At 36.1% G+C, this 19,530-nt stretch overlaps 1 protein-coding gene across 1 annotated transcript; it reads left to right on the forward strand.

Moving 5' to 3' along the window:
* Positions 1 to 2,828: 2,828 nt before the first annotated feature.
* On the forward strand, positions 2,829 to 12,681 carry rassf9 (Ras association domain family member 9). The gene is made up of 2 exons (XM_063004787.1): positions 2,829 to 2,901; positions 11,182 to 12,681. The coding sequence occupies exons 1-2, from the start codon at positions 2,855 to 2,857 to the stop codon at positions 12,476 to 12,478; spliced, it is 1,344 nt and encodes a 447-aa protein (XP_062860857.1). The 5' UTR covers positions 2,829 to 2,854; the 3' UTR covers positions 12,479 to 12,681.
* The last annotated feature ends 6,849 nt before the right edge of the window (positions 12,682 to 19,530 follow it).

Genomic DNA, 19,530 nt, shown 5'->3' on the forward strand with positions numbered 1-19,530 from the left:
ATTCCAACAATGAAAGATTAATTCCAATGTAATAACACTACCCACCATCATCAGAACTTTCAAGCATGGTTTCTAAAATGTACTTCAGCAAAGCAATCTCCTGATTATGTATTTTAAAAAATATAAGTCTATTAGTGAGACTATTTTAATCTTGGAATCAGCAAAAATTGCTTAAAAATATTATTTGCCATGCAAATATTATGACTGTGATTGTCAACAGGGGCTTCACAACAAAATACTATAGTATTAATATTATTATTAATTTTATTATTACTTTTTATTATATTATATATAAGTGAATATATATGCTGAAAGTAAATTCATTGACAAAAATAAAAGTGGTCAAATATTTATCCTTTCATTTTAAGTTATATTTGGTCACCAACTGATTTTAAAGCATTGGAAAAGTTGATTGTCCATGAGTGCTTGACAGTGACATGTAGTGCTTGTGTTAAAGAATGATTTAAATGCATGAACTAGTGTTTCACCAGCGAGCTAAATCATCAGTGCAGTGTAATTTAGTTCACTCTAACAGTGCTAATAATGTTGGCAATATATAACAGAGACCCTCGCTTTTACGTAGCCTAATAATCACACTTTCCCCATTTTAAACCAATACTGATAACAATGCTGTAAAAATGTGCCAGTAAAGCATCAGCCTGACGTCCTCACAGTGATCAATATGAGTTTCTGCATCACAGACACACAAGTGTTCTGTCCTGTGTCACATTATAAAATTCATCAGTGGATTAAATCTGATAATAGGTCACATCCCACCCTAGCTAGAGTTTCAGGCCATTATCGGGCTCGTACTAATACTTGGCATTGGATCATTGCACCTTTATTATGAATGATTTCATAGCCAAAGATAAGCTGCTAGGAATCTTCTAAACCTACTGTGTTTATTCTTAACTTCAGCTCTAGCACTAATGATTTAAACATTAGCTAGTACTAGCGCTAAGGATTAGGGCATAAGCTACATCTTTTTAGAAGCTAAGCTAAGTTATAATCCTGTTTTAACATGCCCTAGAGGACTCGCTCTTGCTTTTTCGTTTTGAGTGGTTCCCCATAAGTCTTAGAAGCCACTTAATCACTTTATTAGATTAAAAAAAAGTCAAAAGTGTACATAACTGTACAAAATAAGTTTTGATTTTGTTGTTATAAGTTTTGATTGTTATATTTTTTACCAGTTCTTCTGGTTCGGGCATGAGTATTTTTTTTTACTTAAAGGTCTAAGTATTTTATTTTCAGATTTAGCTTTACTATTTGGTGTAAAGTCAGTCATGTGTATGGTCTTTATTATAGTGCATGTTTATAAGCATCTCTTCAACATGCAAAATGTTTTGTAAGTAGGGAGGGGCACAATTGGTTTATAGAGTTGTCAGTATTTGTTGTATATTACATGCCCATGATTCATTTGATGTACCTAACTTGTTGCTTTTTTATAATTAGTACTTGGAAAGGCACTAAGAAGGCAGGCATCATTTTCCCCGAGATCGGCTTTATTTGGGGTTTATTTGGGTCGATGTTTAGCTACAACTGACATATTAAATTTTTGATTGCATTAGCAGCAACTGTAGTGTTTATGTAAATCAGGACTGTCCTAACAGTGCTACCTGTACTAGCATGAGGATCCTGCACCTCAAACTGAGTAAACTTTGTTGCCATTAGATATATGCAGCTAGTAAACTGGCAAATTGTACTTATTTAGTAGTGACCATGAAAAAAAATGCTAAGTCGTATATACGTAGATAGTGAGTCTGAATCAATGCTTTATTTACAGTACCAATAATACAGTGCAAAGACAGTACAAATATATAGCAAGATACAAACAAAAGCTGTTATGTATTTTTTAAGAATGCATTTGCAGTTACATATGAATACACACCTGAATTGACTCATTTAAATGCCGTCCTCAGTTAAACAGAAATAAGTAAATAAGGCAGACTTTTTTTACTTTATTGAATTTGCATGCTTGAGTTTGTGTTTAGTTCTTGGCCTGTTGTAGCTGTTAATAACACTTAAACATGTGACTTTACATTACTTACAATTGCATCCAATTTTTTTTGTTCCATGTTTAGGAAAGAATAAGTGACATACATTAATGTACGTTAGTTAACATGTATTAAATACAACATAACCCAAATGGATCTTTGAAATACTGAACATCAAACACATAACGTTTATGGTTTTATTTAGTTTAACACACAAACAAGTACTTTTTATCAATCACCAGGTCCTGAGTGAGTAGAACACTGACTGGAACAGGGCTTGGCAGATGCACTTTTAGCATATCTGTAGAAAAAATAATAATAAAAAGGCAAGTGTGTATGTATATTTAAATAAATAACAAAACAATAAGATGACATTTATTAATACTCAACGTTTTTTTTCCAGACTTGCTCACATTTCTGCCTTTCCAGTTTTTACACGTTATGATATTTTATGTTTGTTTGACTCATCTAGTAAAACCTGTCATTACTGAAATAAGTGTGATATTAAACTTGGTGTATGTTATTAAATGGAATTGTCTCCTACTCCCCTACTAACTAGTATATACTTAGATCTGACTCGCATGTACAGTTCTAGTATACTATGTAGTAGGGTAGTATGCGGGATTTGTGAAGTAGCACAAGCCACCACCTCCTCTGTGTGGGACAAGCCCATTCACACGTTACCTCAGGGGCTGCTTCAGAACTTAGAGAAGTTTTCTCTCAGTAGACAGGCTGGTCGCTCAGAAGTGAACTGCGGGGATTTATCTCAACAGGATTCATCCGCCTCAGGTCTCTTCTGTTCGCTATGAATGTGGATTAACGAACTTTATTCACGCTGCATCAAGTTTTGAGATTTGACTATGGCTCCGTTCGGACGCAACTTTCTGAAAGCGCGGATGAAAAACAGGTAACTGGACACTTTTTTCAATTCCTATGTAACAAAGGTAATAATTCTTATATCGAAAGTCTTCACAGATATGTTTGTTATGCAGTAACTGTTTAAATGAAGAGTGTTTTGGGTGAAAGGAAAGAGAACTCGGTGGTTGTGGAATCAGATACCTTGATTACAGTACAGTGTTGTTCTGTGTGGATGGTCGTTTAGGCTCCAGTTACAGTTGCACTACTCTTCAGCTCACATAGATGCAGGTGCCCTGCGTGTGTGCGCATGCGTCACTATCTCTGTAACAGGCTTGTAAGAACGTGTTACATTCAACACGTCACATGTTAAATTATACTTGTGGGAGTGCTTTAGTTTAAAACGTTTTAAAATATATTCATAAATTCTACTTAAGCCAAGTTAGAAAGTGTAATTGTAATTAAAAAAATAATTTTATTATTACATTTCTCATTTTTAAATCACTACATGTAACCTTTAAGATAAGGTTTTGATTCTAATATTTACATGTAACATTCTCACGATCTGCTCTTTTATTTAAAAGAAGAAAAAATAAATAAACTGGATAAATAAATAAATAAATAAATAAATAAAGTGGATTTGGGAATTTAAACACCCTTTTAGTAGGCATATGTAGTAAAAAAGCAATTTAAAATTTAGCCTAACTGTATATTAAAGGAAATTACATTTCTTTCTTTGTTAAATGCAATAAGGCCACAGTGTTGAAAATAGCAAACAGTAATTGTGCAATAAATGCATGAGTGTTTTTTAGTACATCTATAATTACCAACCGATGACTTTATTAGGAAGAATTATCCAATTAGACAGTCATGTGCAGGTTTGTCTGCTTTCCAGTTCTGTTCTGTATATACAGTATGTATTTCTGTATACTTAATATTCAAATATAAATGCGACCTAATACAGCGGCCCAATCTTATATAACATTAAAACATACTGAGGTGGCATTAAATAATACTTAACTTTTACTAAGAACGTGGGTCATGATGGTGTCAGGGCATATAGTATTATTAATCACTGGCCTTGTTACAATGCAATGAAGTGTCATGGATTTAGTGACTAAAGATTAGTCATTCACCCCTGTATAATTATCACCCCAGTTTCCCTAAATGCCCGTGGTTAACAGTGTTGATGTTTCAGTTATTACAGCTGACTCAGATGGTTTTCAGTTTAGAGTACATTTTTCAAAGCCTTAAAAGCCTGCAAATAAAATATACCACACTGTGCTTACAACACACATTGTGCATAATAGTGTTTAGTTTTGCTGAAGTTTGGTAATAAGGTACCAATAAAACAGCATAGTCTTAAAAAAAGAACAAATGAAAGGGACACAAAACATTAAAGAAAATGAGACAGAGGGAACACCACTGGAGGAACAACAGAAAAGAAAGAAGAACAAAAAGAAACAATTTATATATTAAAACAAAATGTGTATTCACACTGTGAATCAAATTGTCTAGCAAACATTGATAATATAAATATGTATGCATAAAGAACATGTCATCTCATTTACCCCATAACATGAAATGACCTGACTGGTCTACCACTAAGCACCAAATCAGCCCATATTTTAACTACTTTATGTCATTTTAACGTTACTAGACGTTGTGGATTTTTAACAGTCTGCGCCGGGATCATATAACAAAGCTTTAGACTTTTATGTCACAGTACAGTCTGCTTCAAACCATCACACACTGTAATTATCTTAAGTGTTATGATAAAAAAAGATCAGAGGTAACTTAACTCCCGTCGTCTGCTGTTTCATGTGCCGTATTAAGACTGTCTCCTGCTTGGAGGTTTGATTTTATTCATAGGCAGGTTTGTTGTATAAATTCCTCTGTTATTAATTGTTTTTTTCAGCTAGTAAATTACACTGAGGGTTTCAAATTACTGCTTTGGCAGACATCATTATTACACATGCTATAATATAAACCTTGTGTCAACCATGTATTAGTGAGTATCATTAGTTATTTTAAAAGTAATATGATACATGGTTTTTCTGTCAGTCTACAATAACAATCACATGATACGTATTATTATGACAGTTTAATTGCTTTGTTGTATGAACAAATTAAAAAGTGCCCATGTGTTATTCTCAGCTAAAATTGCTGCACTGAGCTCTTGTTTGTGACCCCGCTCTCTTCAGATTGTTTTGTCTTCCCTGAAGTCATCTGTCTTGCAAAGACATCCTGCCAGAGATCAACAAGCCACCCTGTTTATTCCCACATCCTATTTAGATAAGGCTCAGAACACTCTGGAATATTGTTTTTCACTGATGTAACCGCAGTTAGTTATTTCACACACTCATAGCCATGTATGTTCAAACATAAATACCCTTGTATTTTTACACTATACTATTAAATAAAAGCTTTCGAATTAGAGCACATGAAATATTTAGCATTGGGGTTTTATATGCTCAAGTTGGGAATGTACAGTCATGTAAGGCCATACTTTAAAAAACGCAGATGTAGCTGAGCTAATAATAATAATAATATTAACAATAAAATGTAAATGCATGAGAACAAAAACATAGAGTCACATTTAGTCTCTAGAGGGCTGTAGCCATACAGAAGTTTGTGTTTTCTCCAAATCAGACCAAAATCAGTGCATGAAAAGATCTTGCCTTATTAGTTCCCAGGTTGAATTAGTTACATTGTGACCCTGGACTAAGTTTTATGTTCACTATTTATTTCGGAAGTGTCTAAACTCTGAATTTACATAACTGCAGAATATATTTAGTTATATATTTAATAGTAGCCACATGGCAAAATATACCATATCAATGGTTTTGTGTATGTTATGTTGGCACATAGATGACATACAAATGGTCAGTAGGCTGTTAATATTATAGTTAATTACCAAGGGTTTTTAAGGGTGGATGCGATTATATCAATGTTCTGGAGCCTAAAGTGTGGCATCACTATTAAAACTGAAACATTTCCCGAATTCAGTTGTTTCTAGAAGTAACTGTCCCTGTTTTAACTATAACCTTTGTTGTATGTGCGTGCACATTTTCAGCATTTATCCAAAGCGACAGTACTGTGACAGAATATATTGTCTAAGCAATTAAAGGCCTTGCTCAAGGACCCAACAGTGACAACCTGGCAACAGTGGGGCTTAAACCAGCAACCTTTTGATTACTAGTCCAGTACCTTAATTGCTAGGCTACAACTGCCAAAAAATGTAGTATAGTAACACATTTGGGTCAAATATGTTTAGTCTATGTATTTTATATAACCTAAGTTATCCAAAGTGTATCCAAAAGCAGTCCCAGCACCTGATTTTCAGTGCTTTACAAAGTAAGCATTTTATAATTACTACAAAGAACTATGCTTTGGGAGTTTGTTGGCAATCTGCTTCTACTTCATATGTCTTAGTTGTCTCCTGACAGATTGTGAACCATGTTGCTACATTTCTGTTTAATCTTTTGTTTTAGCTTTTGTAACGCTGTATCCCCAGTCGGTGCACCACTGTAGTTAGTGTAGTCATTTTGGATCAATTGTATATTAGCATGATGCTTCGTTTCTTTGATTGCTAGGATGAATTTGAGTGTAACTAATTTGTTGAGAAATTACTCTGGCAAGTTTTAATTACTTGGAATTTGCAAAATGTTAGTGGCAGAAATTCTAATTAAAATGTGGTAAAAACGTTCACGTGTGGAATGTACATGGAAAAAACTGATGTAACCATGGGGGGGTGAGGGGTAAAGGGTGTCAAAACATTCAAATTATAATTATATAATGATTATATTTTTCCAGTTCATATTAATTATTATTACAAGTTTGTTTTGACACAGGTGTTTTTGTAAGCTATTTTTTCGAAACAGGAATGAAAGTTACAATTTTTAAATTATTTTTATAAAAAGTAATTTAAATAAAGTATTTGTTTGTATATTTGCTTAGTGTTTCCTTTAATTTAATTTAATACAGTAATAAAAGCCACATAATTAATTACAAACATAATTAATTCAGCATTTTGTTGTTGAGTAGTAGTTGTGTGTAATATCTTGTGACTTGTATCTGATCACAGAGATATAGGAAATACCAGTAAAACATTAAAACAGAAGGTACCTTGCATGTTTAACTAATCACACTACTTTGAACCTTGCCCTAAAGCAGGGTATAACATTTTAACAATAACCTTCCGTTTTCAAGTGGACCAGAGACCGGTTTATGGGAACACACAATGCTTTCACACTAAGTTTACACTAACTCGGGTCAGTGCAAGAGTGCAAACATCTTAAAACCTGTGATTAACTGACCAAGGACGTTTGTACAAATACCAACAGAAATTCCTTGGTTACAGGCAACATGTTCAGTGGTATAATGGGAACTTGACCTTGACAAAGACAAAACAATTACCATGTGAATGCTGTTAGGTCTTTCTGCTTTATGGTTAAGCACAATGGCAGGTTAATGCTGGATTTGACGGGAACCTGGCGTGTTTGCACCAAAAATGTCAAGAACTCACTACGGACCTTATCACAGACTGGACTGAATAATAAAGAACTCCAATTGTCTTTTTGCTAGTTATAACTTTTAGTTCAATTTAATTTTGTGTATGTACAGTATGTGTGTGTGTAAATTCTATTCATTTAAATTATCCTTCAGGCCACCCAAGGAGGACAATGTCCATTGTAAAAAGCACTATACACAAAATATTGACTTGACTTGACACAGCTGAACACTGCCTCTTTTGTCCTTAGACTTCGTCTCTAATAGTTATCAATCTGTTTGTTCAGCAGGACTAAAATCACACTGTATCTCTTCTATTACATTTACCTTTATCACCACACCATTTGTAGGTTTAATGTAATTATCTGAGGGAACACTGCATGGAGTACAATAATAGTCGTCTAATGTGGAACTACTTAGTATGTTTGGCTCAATTACTATACCTTCAAGCATTGACACTTTGATGTACTATTCTTCTAATGCTTGTACAGAAATGGATTTTTCCATAGCATCACAATGTGTACGCAACTGACAGGAAGTGTGTAACAGGATGCTGCTGGTGTCCACTGATATTCACACAAGAAAAACACAGGTGCTTCCATACCCATTTCTTACTTTCCTGTACAGAAATGTATTAAAAAGCCAAATGGAACAATCACTATCTCCCTGCAGATGAATTTAATCATTTACATTAAAAATACATTTCACTATGCACTGTTAAAAAAATTGTCGGTTGGGTTGCCAATTTTGCTAAAGGAAAAAAAATCAGTTATTTAAGGAATGAAGGAGGTGGAGATTTACACTGCAGTCTGAGCTCCAGAACCTTACATAAAGTATCATTAAACTATCATCAGCAATAGTTGCACCTTAGTTTGTGTCTGGTCTTGTGAAACTGATTCATTATTTTGCAATGTTAACTAATCACTGAACATAGGTATTTTTGCAAGGTGGCTGCATGTACCTTTGTGAATACCCCACCATACTCGATGCCTGGCACCGCAGCCATTTAACATTTCCAATGTGTAAACCCAATTTCAATTCCCTTGAACCTTCTGAACTGACAGAATTACAAAGATATTATTTTTTGGCCACTCAGCTTGATTGTATTGGATGTGTACAACAAACAGAAAGTTGGGACAAAGGCGAAATAAGTATGAAAAGTTTATTAAAAATTGAAGTTTCAGTGTTTTAAACCATTCTTATTTAAGCCAGCAGGTGAATTGGTAACAAATGAAGAAATCATGATTGGGTATAAAAGGAGAATTCACCCAAGGCTCAATTATTGCAAGCAAAGATTAATCATGTCTCACCACTTTGTGCCAAACTTTGAGAGAATTGTCAGTTTAAAATAAAAGGTGCTCAGGTGGCGCAGCAGTAAAATATGCTACATCATATCGAATCTCAGCTCTGCCATCCGGCTGGGCTGGGCGCCTATATGAACAACGATTGGCTGCTGTTCACAGAGTGGGAAAAGCCGGACCGGGTTCCTCATAACCGGTGCAATTACGACCTCTGCTGACTGATTGATGGCGCCTGCGCAGAGTGGAGGAATAATGCTGATCAGGGTGTGGCTCTCTGTGCTCAAAGCTGATCCGCATATGAACCCACCTTGTGCAGGTGAAAAGATGCAGTCGGTACTGCACACGTGTCAGAGGGGGCGTGTGTCAGTTGCGAAGCTCCTCGGTCAGTAGTGGAGGGTTGTATCGGTAGAGATGAAGCATAACGCAATCAGGGTAATTGGATACGACTAGATTAGGGGAGAAAATTGGAGAACATTTTACAAAAAGAGAGAGAAAAAATAAATAAAAAAAATAAAAAATTCTCCACAAGAGATTGCAAATAATCTAGGTCTTTCTTTCAAAAAAGTTTAACAGTTAAACAAAACACTCACAAGATTTTTTTGTTAATTTTTTTATGTATATTTTATTTATACCTGGCCACTGCAACAGCAGCTCCTATTGTTCGGTTGGGCTTTTCCTTTTTTTTACCCCTTTTTCTCCCCTTTTAGCGCATCCAATTGTTCAATTAGCATCGTGCTTCCTCTCTGTCTATGCCGAACCCTGCCCTGACGGAGGTGATTGAAGCTAACCCGTATCCCCTCCGAAACACGAGCAGCAGCCAGATGCATCTTTGCCACCCACACATTGACGAGTTTGGCGCCACCCAGCGTTGCATGCGGAGAGACACACCCTAAGGGCACCCTCTCCCATCTCTGTGTAAGCGCCTCCAATCAGCCGGCAGAGAACGCAATCGCATTCTGACAATGAGAGACCCACATCCGGTTCTTTGTCCCACCCCCCATATGAGCAACCGGCCAATCGTTGCTCATATAGCCACTCAGCTTCGAACCGGTAAAGCAAGGCTGGATTCGATACCACGTTCTCAGAATCCAGCCCTGGTTGCAGCGCGTCTCTTTTTACCGCTGCGCCACCTGAGCGGCTTCTTTGCTTTTTTTAGATAAATTGGTGGTCACGGGTGCTTTCTGCGCTATCCCTGTTCTATCCTTTTTCTCTGTTTTGGGTTACAGATGTTTTGTGTCTTTCATTTGTTACCTTGTTCCTGTTATTTTGCCAACTGCTTTTATTTTTCCATTACCCCTCTCTGTTTGTGGCTAGCCACAGCATTGTTTTACCTCGGTTAACCATCCTGCAAATTGGGTTCATTTTAGGTGCTTGTAAGTCTGTGGCTACAACTCAGTGGAGAGGTGTGATCCGTTGTTACAAATTGAGCATTAAAAAGCATTGTAGAGCTGTTATTCTGTACATCTATTAACAATTGTTAAGACTCCAGTGAAGAAACAAATACATCTATACAATATTAATAGAATCATACAAAATTTATAGATGCCTTTCACTTAGAGTTTATCATATTTTACCCTCTTTCTTATTTTTCCCAACCATTCAAAAGTATTTAAGCATTTAATAAAGTGTGTTGTTTGTTTGCTTATTAGGATTTTAACGTCATGTTTTACACTTCTGGTTACGCATGTGTGCACAAGCTATATATGACGTCAGTATGATGTTAAACTAATGACAGCATTTGGCCAATCTCACCTCAGGTACCTCACTGGGATTACATTAAGATTATAAATTGTAGGTTATGCACTAGCATGGATGACGTGCCATGCTCTGTTCATAGGCTTAATATTTAAGATCATCATTTCTGTTACATAAAAAAAAATTACTTCAGCAGTATGCTGACAGATCTCAGACAGTAATGAGTGGGTTTGCGGCTTGCTGTATCCATACTGTCTCCATAATGTCTGTTGGTCTAATCTGGAGATTAGAACCTGTAAGTAAGAAAAACTCTGACGTTTGCCAGCATTTGATGTTTGGCATTATCTTTAGATGTTTAAAAAAGTGTGAGGTTTTTTATTCCTGTGTGCATGCACTGCAGAGCAGTAAGAGCCGTAGGCAGCTTTTATAGAGGAGCTGTGTTAGGTTGTTTGCTGTGTGAATAGCTGAGGTATTTACTAGGCTCAATTGAACTTTTAGGATTTTCTAACCATTAACCAAGCACTCATGTTCTCGCATATGTATTACATTCCTTTGGGGTCTTTCAAGGGCTCACACAATATGTCACTTGTTTTGTTTTGTGTCGAGTGGGAACTGAGATAATGTGTTGTGTCAGGTTGTACAGGACAAAGCTTTTCTGTAGACTTAGTTTGAGAAAATCTTGATTCTCTTGATTCTAAATCTAAATACACAGTGGGACACTGCTTGAAATGTATTTGGATCATAATACAGACTTGTAGGCCTGTCACAATAACATTTTAGATGTTAATTATCATAATACTAATCCACTTGTGTTTCTTTTTAAGGTCTAAGGAATCACTTGCGGAGACCCCAGCAAAGGAAATCCAAGTGTTGGTATGTAAAGAAGAAAAAATTGTCTCTGGTGTCACCAAGCATACAACTTGTGCTGATGTGATTCAGGCTTTACTGGAAGATCATAAAACCGTACCAGAAAGTAAGAGACTTCTACATGGAGAACCTAAAGAGTTTTGTCTTTTGGAGAGGTGGAAAGGCTTTGAACGGCCTCTGCCTCCACTTACTCGTATCCTCCGTCTGTGGAATGCATGGGGTGATGAGAAACCCTTTATAAACTTTGTCCTGGTAAAGACCAGTGAGTTTTTGCCCTCTTCTATAGCACCTATGGGTGCTAAGCGGGGTCCAAAGTCCCGGAGTGTCCGGTCTAAAAGATTGGAGCAGGCTCCAGGCCAGTATGCCAAGAACGTTCCTGTGGAGCGACAAAAACGCTTAGTGAAGAAGGCCTTCCGCAAGCTGGAGAAAATGCAAAAGACAAGCTCATCAGAGGGCATGGAGGAAATTGACAAAATGGTGCAACTTGTTATCTCCCAGGATTATACCATCCGGCAGCAAATCCACCAAATACGGAAACTGGAACAGGACATCGATTCTGCAGAGCAGAAGATAGAAGAGAGCTCTTCACCGGATGATGGTCTAATTGACAGATTTACCAGCAATTTGCTTCCCTTGTCCATATTTCAGAGTGAAGACCAACTGCAGGAGTACCTGTACACTAGTGATGGCATTGAGCAGCTGGAGCTTCAGATGAGCAAGCATCGAGAACTCATCAATAAGCTGTCTAGAGACATCGACCTGGAGCTGAGAAGAACTGTTTGCACAACAGACTCTGAGGAACTTGAGGGTGCAGCGGCTCCGAATCCTATCTTGGATTTCGACCCCAACTCTACTTTGTCTCCTGAAGAATCTCTAGAGCTGGACAGCATACACAGTGAGCTAGAGTTAAGCATGAGGGCAGGACTATCCCTTCACACTCAAAACCAGGATCTGGAAAGGGATCTTCAACTAAATGAAACTCTGTTGCAGTCCAGAAACCAGGAATACCAACTACTTATTGAGCAGCTGAGCTCAATGCAACTAGAGCACTGTTCTGAGCCTCCAAGCCCGGTAACCACAAAAAGCCCAATCAGACCTGGTGTCTCTCAGCAGACCATAGGGAAGGTCAGGAAAAATATCTTCCCTACTGATGTGACAGACACAGACTCAGACACAGGTATAAGTTCTACCCATAGTCAGGACTCACTGTCCCCCTGTGTGGACAGGTTACGTTCCCTAGACACTGATGTCTGAGCTATGAATGTGGAAAAGTATTCGTCATTGCCAGCACATAAATGGTGTGAATCTCCAAAAATTACCTTGTAAAAATAAAGAGTGGCACATCTGTTGCAGCTATTGGTGTCTTTAAATGTTTAAGGACATCATTTCATAATCATTAATAGCCTAGCTATTAAACAGTTATTTATTAATACGTTACAATTGTGGCATATTTTTGTTTGCACTATCCTTTGTTATCTTTTTAAAAGTTTGTTTCTAAATGAACTTAAGAAATGTATGATTAATCGTTCTTACATTTATGCATTATTATGCAAGAGAAATTTTGCTTATTATAGAGATCAGCTTATTGTTTGTTGTATGCCAGAAATGTACCGTACTTGCTTAGATATTAGAATTATTGGCTATTAAAACTAGTAGATGCATTTTGTAGTGTAATCATTGCTTTCAAACTGTTAAATGCTACTGTAAAATGTTTTTCAGTATGAAATTGTAGGACTTTTGTGAAATCTTAAAATTTCTGGGCTTATTATATATTATAGATATCAGTTTAACATACACCGATCAACAATAACATTAAAACCACCTTGTTTCTACACTCACTGTCCATTTTATCAGCTCCACTTACCATATAGAAGCACAGCGCTGCTGTGTCTGATCCACTCATACCAGCACAACACACACTAACACACCACCACCATGTCAGTGTCACTGCAGTGCTGAGAATGATCCACCACCTAAATAATACCTGCTCTGTAGTGACCCTTGTACATACATTATTGTAGTTCATTTAAGACATCAAATTTTAAAATAGATTTTTTTGTAAGATGCAATATTTGTCATCACACAACACAACAAAAGCATAATGTGCCTTAATACTTACAAGCTTAAAGTATCCTTGTTCATTACTTTTTTCTTTGTTTAATTCTAAACTATTTACATTTAATAGAATCTCTTCACACATTTAACTTTTTACATTTTTACATTGAATGAAAATATTTAACATGAGATCTATAAACATGATAATTAAAGAATAACTGTTTTATATTAAAACTTATATTGTTTAGATATTGTTTTAGAACTGTAATTAGGCTTTTAGATATGCTGCATCAGTCTTTTTATTTCTAATATTTAATAAGCTATGATATGACTTATTTGTGACATCCTACTGGAAAAAGTTTGGAAAAGTTTAAGAACAGTAAATACATAAAATGTGTGTGTGTGTGTGTGTGTGTATATATGTAATAAAATGTAAATCTGATAAATGAAATGTTAATGCACGGTTACTATATATTTGATAAACCTAAAAGCCCAAAAGTTCAGACACTAACACTCCTTCTCGGACATATACTTTAGCCATCTTGTATGCACGGGAAGATCTAACCACAAATCTTAAGTGATGTTTAAATCCGAAAATGATAAAGGTCACTCAAAGCTTCAGCTAGTGTTTTTTGAAATAGTTTGTGTTGGATTTTGAGATATGTTTTGAAAAAAAATCTAGTTGGAAAGACCAGCCTTTTTTAGTTTTAGTTTTTTAAGTAATTGTTTAAAATTTGCACCCAGAATTTGATGGAATTTAGCAGAATTTGTTTCTGAATTTATCTATATGAAATTTCTTGTGCCTCTGGCTGCCACAAAACTCCAAAGCATAATAAATCCACCCCATACTCAGTAGCTGACAAGGTGTTCTTTGTATTCCAAAATGGTTAATGATGTTACTTTATCACTTGCATTTGGCTTATCTAGATGTTGTTTTGAATGGTTCAGGTGTTGACGTTTTGTAATGAGTTTCTACATACAGGTATGTTAAGCACTTGTAAGCTGCTTTATCTGGACTCCCCCCGATGAAGGCAATTCATTACAATTAAGATTTTGTGTCCAGAGTTTTTAATGGAATGTAAAAAACATAGTTTTAAATTTGATGAAAATTATTTGTACAATAATGTTTATATATATAACCCAATATGTGATGTTTCATTACGTATTTACACATAAAAAAAAATCTTAAATTTATGTGCATGTGAAAACCCCATGTTTTTTACATTTTGTCCAATAAAATATCACACAAAAGTTCTGTTCTTCTTTCTTTTTAAGTAGCTTTATGTAACTACAGCTTCATCACTTTATCTGCGTCACTCTCTCAGATACTGTGTGAACTGTCTCATACCCCATAAATGCAGCTTGACTTGAGGGCAGTAAGGGCCTAAGTGAGAAATTCTAATAGAACAACATCAGTAAACCCATTTAGTACAGGCCGGTAGAGCAGACATTTAAGTGCTTTTACACAAAAGTAATTGTCTCATTTTTTCTGCTTTGAAAGTGGAACAGGGCAAAGCAATCCTGGTAAATTGCCGTTGCTGCCATGTAATGCAATCTTTTTCTCCCACTTACTCACACAGGATCATATGGGTTTATTTGTTTGGTATGCACCACACGATATAGGGGTTTAAGCTTTTCTTTAGAGTGGAATGTTAGAAATTGTGCAGAAATAACAGACATGATGTAGGGTGCTCCACTCTCTAGACATACTTGTATTCCTGAAACAATATTGATTGAAATCGAGTTCATCTAAATAGTTTTAGGTTTTTTGGTTCACACTGTGATAAATGCTTTAATTCTTGCCCTGCTGGCATGACACACGGAGCCAGCATTAGTTAAAGATGGCTTATCTTGCCACTATTACTGTCAACTTATTTTCCTCCGTCAGGCATTGAAGAGGAACGAGGAGCCTGCCAGAACTCAGTCACGTTGCAAAATGGCCATAATTACCTTGTTGAAAACTGCAATTACTGCCTCTTTTTATCTCCCTCCGCTGAGCTTCTCCAGCGCTAACAATTACTTGAGTCAACTCTCATAAACAGTGATTTTGGATGGCAGGTAAAAGAGCTGTCTCTTGTGTTGGACTGTAGCTGACTGGACATAGTGGCAGTTTTAGACACTGGGTGTATGACCTAAACGCCCTAAACATAACATCAGATGATTGCATACATTTGTGCAATGTATACAGATTATGTTAAGCAGTGTTATCTTCAGAGATAAGCCAGACATACCCAAGCAAAAGAACTTGAGTTTGTCTTATCTGACATGTGTTTTGAGTCAGAAGAGGTTTGATAGGGATCGGTTAAGTAAGGCAGACGAGTTATGCTGGTTGAAGTCTGGGTGTTCATGCCACATTACCTGAGCCGAGTCATTCTACCCTGATACTAAAAATTAATGTGAACCACAGAAATATAAATAATATATTGATATTAAATAATGTTCACACCTGACCATGACTTTCTTACTCTCAATAGACTTCCCAATTCATCCCAAAGTTGTTCCTGGGGTTGATGTTGGGGTTTCTATTTAGGCCAATGAAGCTCCTTCACACTAAACTTAGCTGTATAAACTTCACTTTGTGCACATTTAAAAGCATAAAATTGCATGTTACTGTACTAGTAAGCTTCTTTATTCTTTAGTTTTTGTCACCATGTCAGCGCAAACATTATTATGTAACATTTAAGCTGGTTTTATTTTGCAAGACTTTGTGACACATAACGACTGGTGTGTAATTTATGTTCATGGAACCTGGAGGCATAAAATGAAGCTACAGAAAACCGACTTAATGTATTTCAGTGCAGTATCAATGCACATTTTGCATGTATAACATAGAATAAAAGCATAAAGAATATAGAGAATAAAATGTCCTTGAAGCCTATTCATTGTGCTCTGTTGTGAGCCAGAACGAAATGGCATGTCAACATTTAAATATTGTTTAATTTTGTTGATCCTAGAGAAATACTAAGCAAGTCAGTGAAGCAGGGAACTCGCTGATTTAAACGTTGGCATGTCTGAACAGCACCAACATCAAAAAGCAATTGCTCTAAAGCTAAGAACTGGTACAGAAGCTGCCATCAGGCACAAAGCTATAAATTTTGTGATAATTAGACAAAAGTCAGAACATGTTGTCAGTAATAAACACAATAGAGTATACACTCTTTCTGCTTAGTTAGCTTTTATTAAATTGTACAAAAGCTTATCATTTATCATATAAAATAAGATTAAGCCAAAATTATACAGTGTCCCTTAATCATTAAAAAAGCACAGCCTAAAGCACTTAACCATGGCACACAGGAGTACAGGATGATCACCATGAACAAACTTCCTCTATGTGTTATTAACAAATATTGTCTCTTTTTAATTTCCTTTCTGTAACTTCTATTACAGTACAGATTTTCATTTACACCCGTTCTTCCAGATTCTTTTCATTTACACCCATTCTTCAGGGACTGAGAACATTTAGTGACTGAGGACATTGTCCCTATACATCAGCAAACCTCCTAATATTTGGTCAAATAGAGGCCTAAGGGCAGTTTATTCATTCATTTATTATTTGTTTTACCACCGCTTTATCCTACTCAGGGTCCCGGTGGGTACAATTCACTAGGGGAAAGGTAGGAAACACCCTGGACAGTCCTAAGAGCATTTGTTAAATCATGATAAATTGTGTGTTAAATTATATGGTAAATATACAATTAAATAACACAAACTAGCTCCAGGATCTGGATTTACCTCTGTGATTTCAGGACTCCAGATTCACCCTGATTCTGACCACATCAATTGTTTCTTTAAAAATCTATATATTGGGAAATAATATCATATTTGAGTTTTTCCTCAGCTTTTTGTGTTGGTCCAGTGCAAACAAAGGAAATAAATGTGAATGCTAAAATATCATGAATATCGTGAATGTTGCAAATACTGGGAAAAGTGGTGCAGGGGTGTCCATTTTTTGGCAATAACTGCATATAACAGGATCATCTCATCTTTGCGCTGGGTAAAATACACATACAGCGATAAATTGTGTGGTAAATTATATGGTAAATATACAACTAAATAACACAAACTAGCTCCAGGATCTGAATTTTCCTCAGTGATTTCAGGACTTCAGATTCACCATAATTCTGACCATGTCTGATCATGTATCTGTGTAAGCACCACCATGGAGTTCTGTTTCATTCAAATAACGACAGTTTAATTTAGGTTCTTTATCTGCTATTCAAATAATCCTTTGTTGTAATCTTCCATCAATTTTTCTCTATCGTCCACATTCTGGGAGGTCAGCTACAGTGCCATGGCTGTAAGTGTGTTAATGGCATTGCTCACAGTGAACTTAGAAACATTCATTTCTCTTGAGATGAACCTGTAGCCTTAAGATTGTCCATGCTTTTGCACAAGGTTCTCATATCCTTGCACAATTCTTTACTCTTAATTCTATATGCTCAGTGTGGTACATACAGACACAGGGATTGAGTCAACTCATACTGTCTCTGTTACTTAAAATCTAAGTATCTATAGTCTATTTCTGGTGTTCTGTGTGGAATTATATCAGATTTGACTGTTCCTCAGCTTTTTGTGTTGTTCCAGTGCAAACATAATAAATAAGTGCAAATACCAAAGTATCTGCAACTGCTTTTACTAGGAAAAGTGGTGCATTTTCTCAAATAAGTGCTGGGGTGTCCATTTTTGGCCATAACTGTATATACAGGGAACATCTCAGGATTTGTTTTCTGTGAGTACATGATTCAAACATATACTCCTTTGTCTAAAGGTCTTCTGAAAGATTTGAGATCTTGTGCTGGGTCAAAAATACACATGCAACCACAGCGATTATTAATTTGATGGTAGCACGTCCTCCGTCCTTCTAATTCCTTTAGATCTTTGGATTTTATAAAGCACATAGCATAATATTTTTTACAGTCTTAATTAAGGATGTCTGTGGACAAACTGTCTAGTAAGATATGCTTCTTACTGGTTTCTACAGGAATCAGTTAACTATCAAAATTATTTTATCTCAGCTCAATAGTGAGCCCTTCAGTGAAAGTCTCACTATTGACATTGATATTGAATCATTCTAATACCAACTTCTTTCTTTATTTACACAGTGAAATTGGACTTTCTGAACTCACGAAACATCATCTGCACACAGACATACAGAAACGTATGCATCATTTCCATATACATATATATAATATGGATTTGTGCCCACATAGACAATCTGTTTGGTCTGGCGTCTCTATCTATTGCTCTGACACTGTGCTGCGGGGTCTGTGACACTTTCATAACCCAGCCTCACAAGCCTCTTTTATGTTTAATGTCTCTCCTTATTCCCATGCTCCAACTGCGCCCCTACTATTACTGTTATTTGCATTTGCTCTGCCACAGGTGTTCACTCAGGCTCATCAAACAGCCTTTCATTAGGACCAGGCCAGCTTGAAGAGCTCTTTCTGTCTCAGAGGAGAAGGACAGGGTAAAAATTAGATTTTTTAAACCAAATGTCATGCTGAAGTATGAAACTGTAAAACAAGCTGTATTCAAATTCTATAGTAAATCCCAGAGCTCAAATAAATGTTAATTGCTAAGAAGATGTAAGTGTTCAGACCCTCACTCTGCCAAACCTTTATTAGACCGTTATTATTTTTACTGATTGGTTCCTTGGTTCCTGCCCTCACCACCTTAACCTTTGCACTTCCTAGTGACCCTTGCTCTGCCAATCTTCTATTTTAATGTCCACAATGCCTGCATGTACCTGCATGTATTGATGAGTTCTAATTGCCTGACACACAATTATTATATATTATATAGCCATTTATTTTCTGCTTTAGATCCTTTTTATTCTAAAATGTATAAATGTATGTATTTATTAATTCAATAATGTTAACAGCTTCTATTTATCAGTGTAGTGATGGGCCTGTAGTACTTGGAAATACTGAGCACAAATCATGAATAGATTCTGTACAGGGTGCTAATCCTAAACAGAGCACAATGCACTCATCTATTCATTCACTTACATCCTGGAAGAATTGAGAACAAATCCACCTTTGGCTTTTTTGGAAAATAGGACATCAACGAATCCCAGATGTACACTGCAAACAAAGTTTAGTCATAGCACATGCAGTCTTCAGCCCACTGGACAGGGTGCAGGGAACCAAACACACAGTACAGAGATTTAACTTGGAAGAACAAACTTTTCACAGAACGTGACTAGACGTGAAGCTTCTTCTTTGAAACAAACAACAGCTGCTACACAACAA

The sequence above is a fragment of the Trichomycterus rosablanca genome, chromosome 11 (genome assembly GCF_030014385.1).
Source record: "Trichomycterus rosablanca isolate fTriRos1 chromosome 11, fTriRos1.hap1, whole genome shotgun sequence".
Classification (NCBI taxonomy): domain Eukaryota; kingdom Metazoa; phylum Chordata; class Actinopteri; order Siluriformes; family Trichomycteridae; genus Trichomycterus; species Trichomycterus rosablanca.

Bases quoted from the DNA above. Each gene is read 5' to 3' on its own strand.
- rassf9 (XM_063004787.1), top strand. From the start codon at position 2,855: ATGGCTCCGTTCGGACGCAACTTTCTGAAAGCGCGGATGAAAAACAG. The intron at 2,902-11,181 runs GTAACTGGACAC...TTTCTTTTTAAG, and splicing joins AAAGCGCGGATGAAAAACAG to GTCTAAGGAATCACTTGCGG.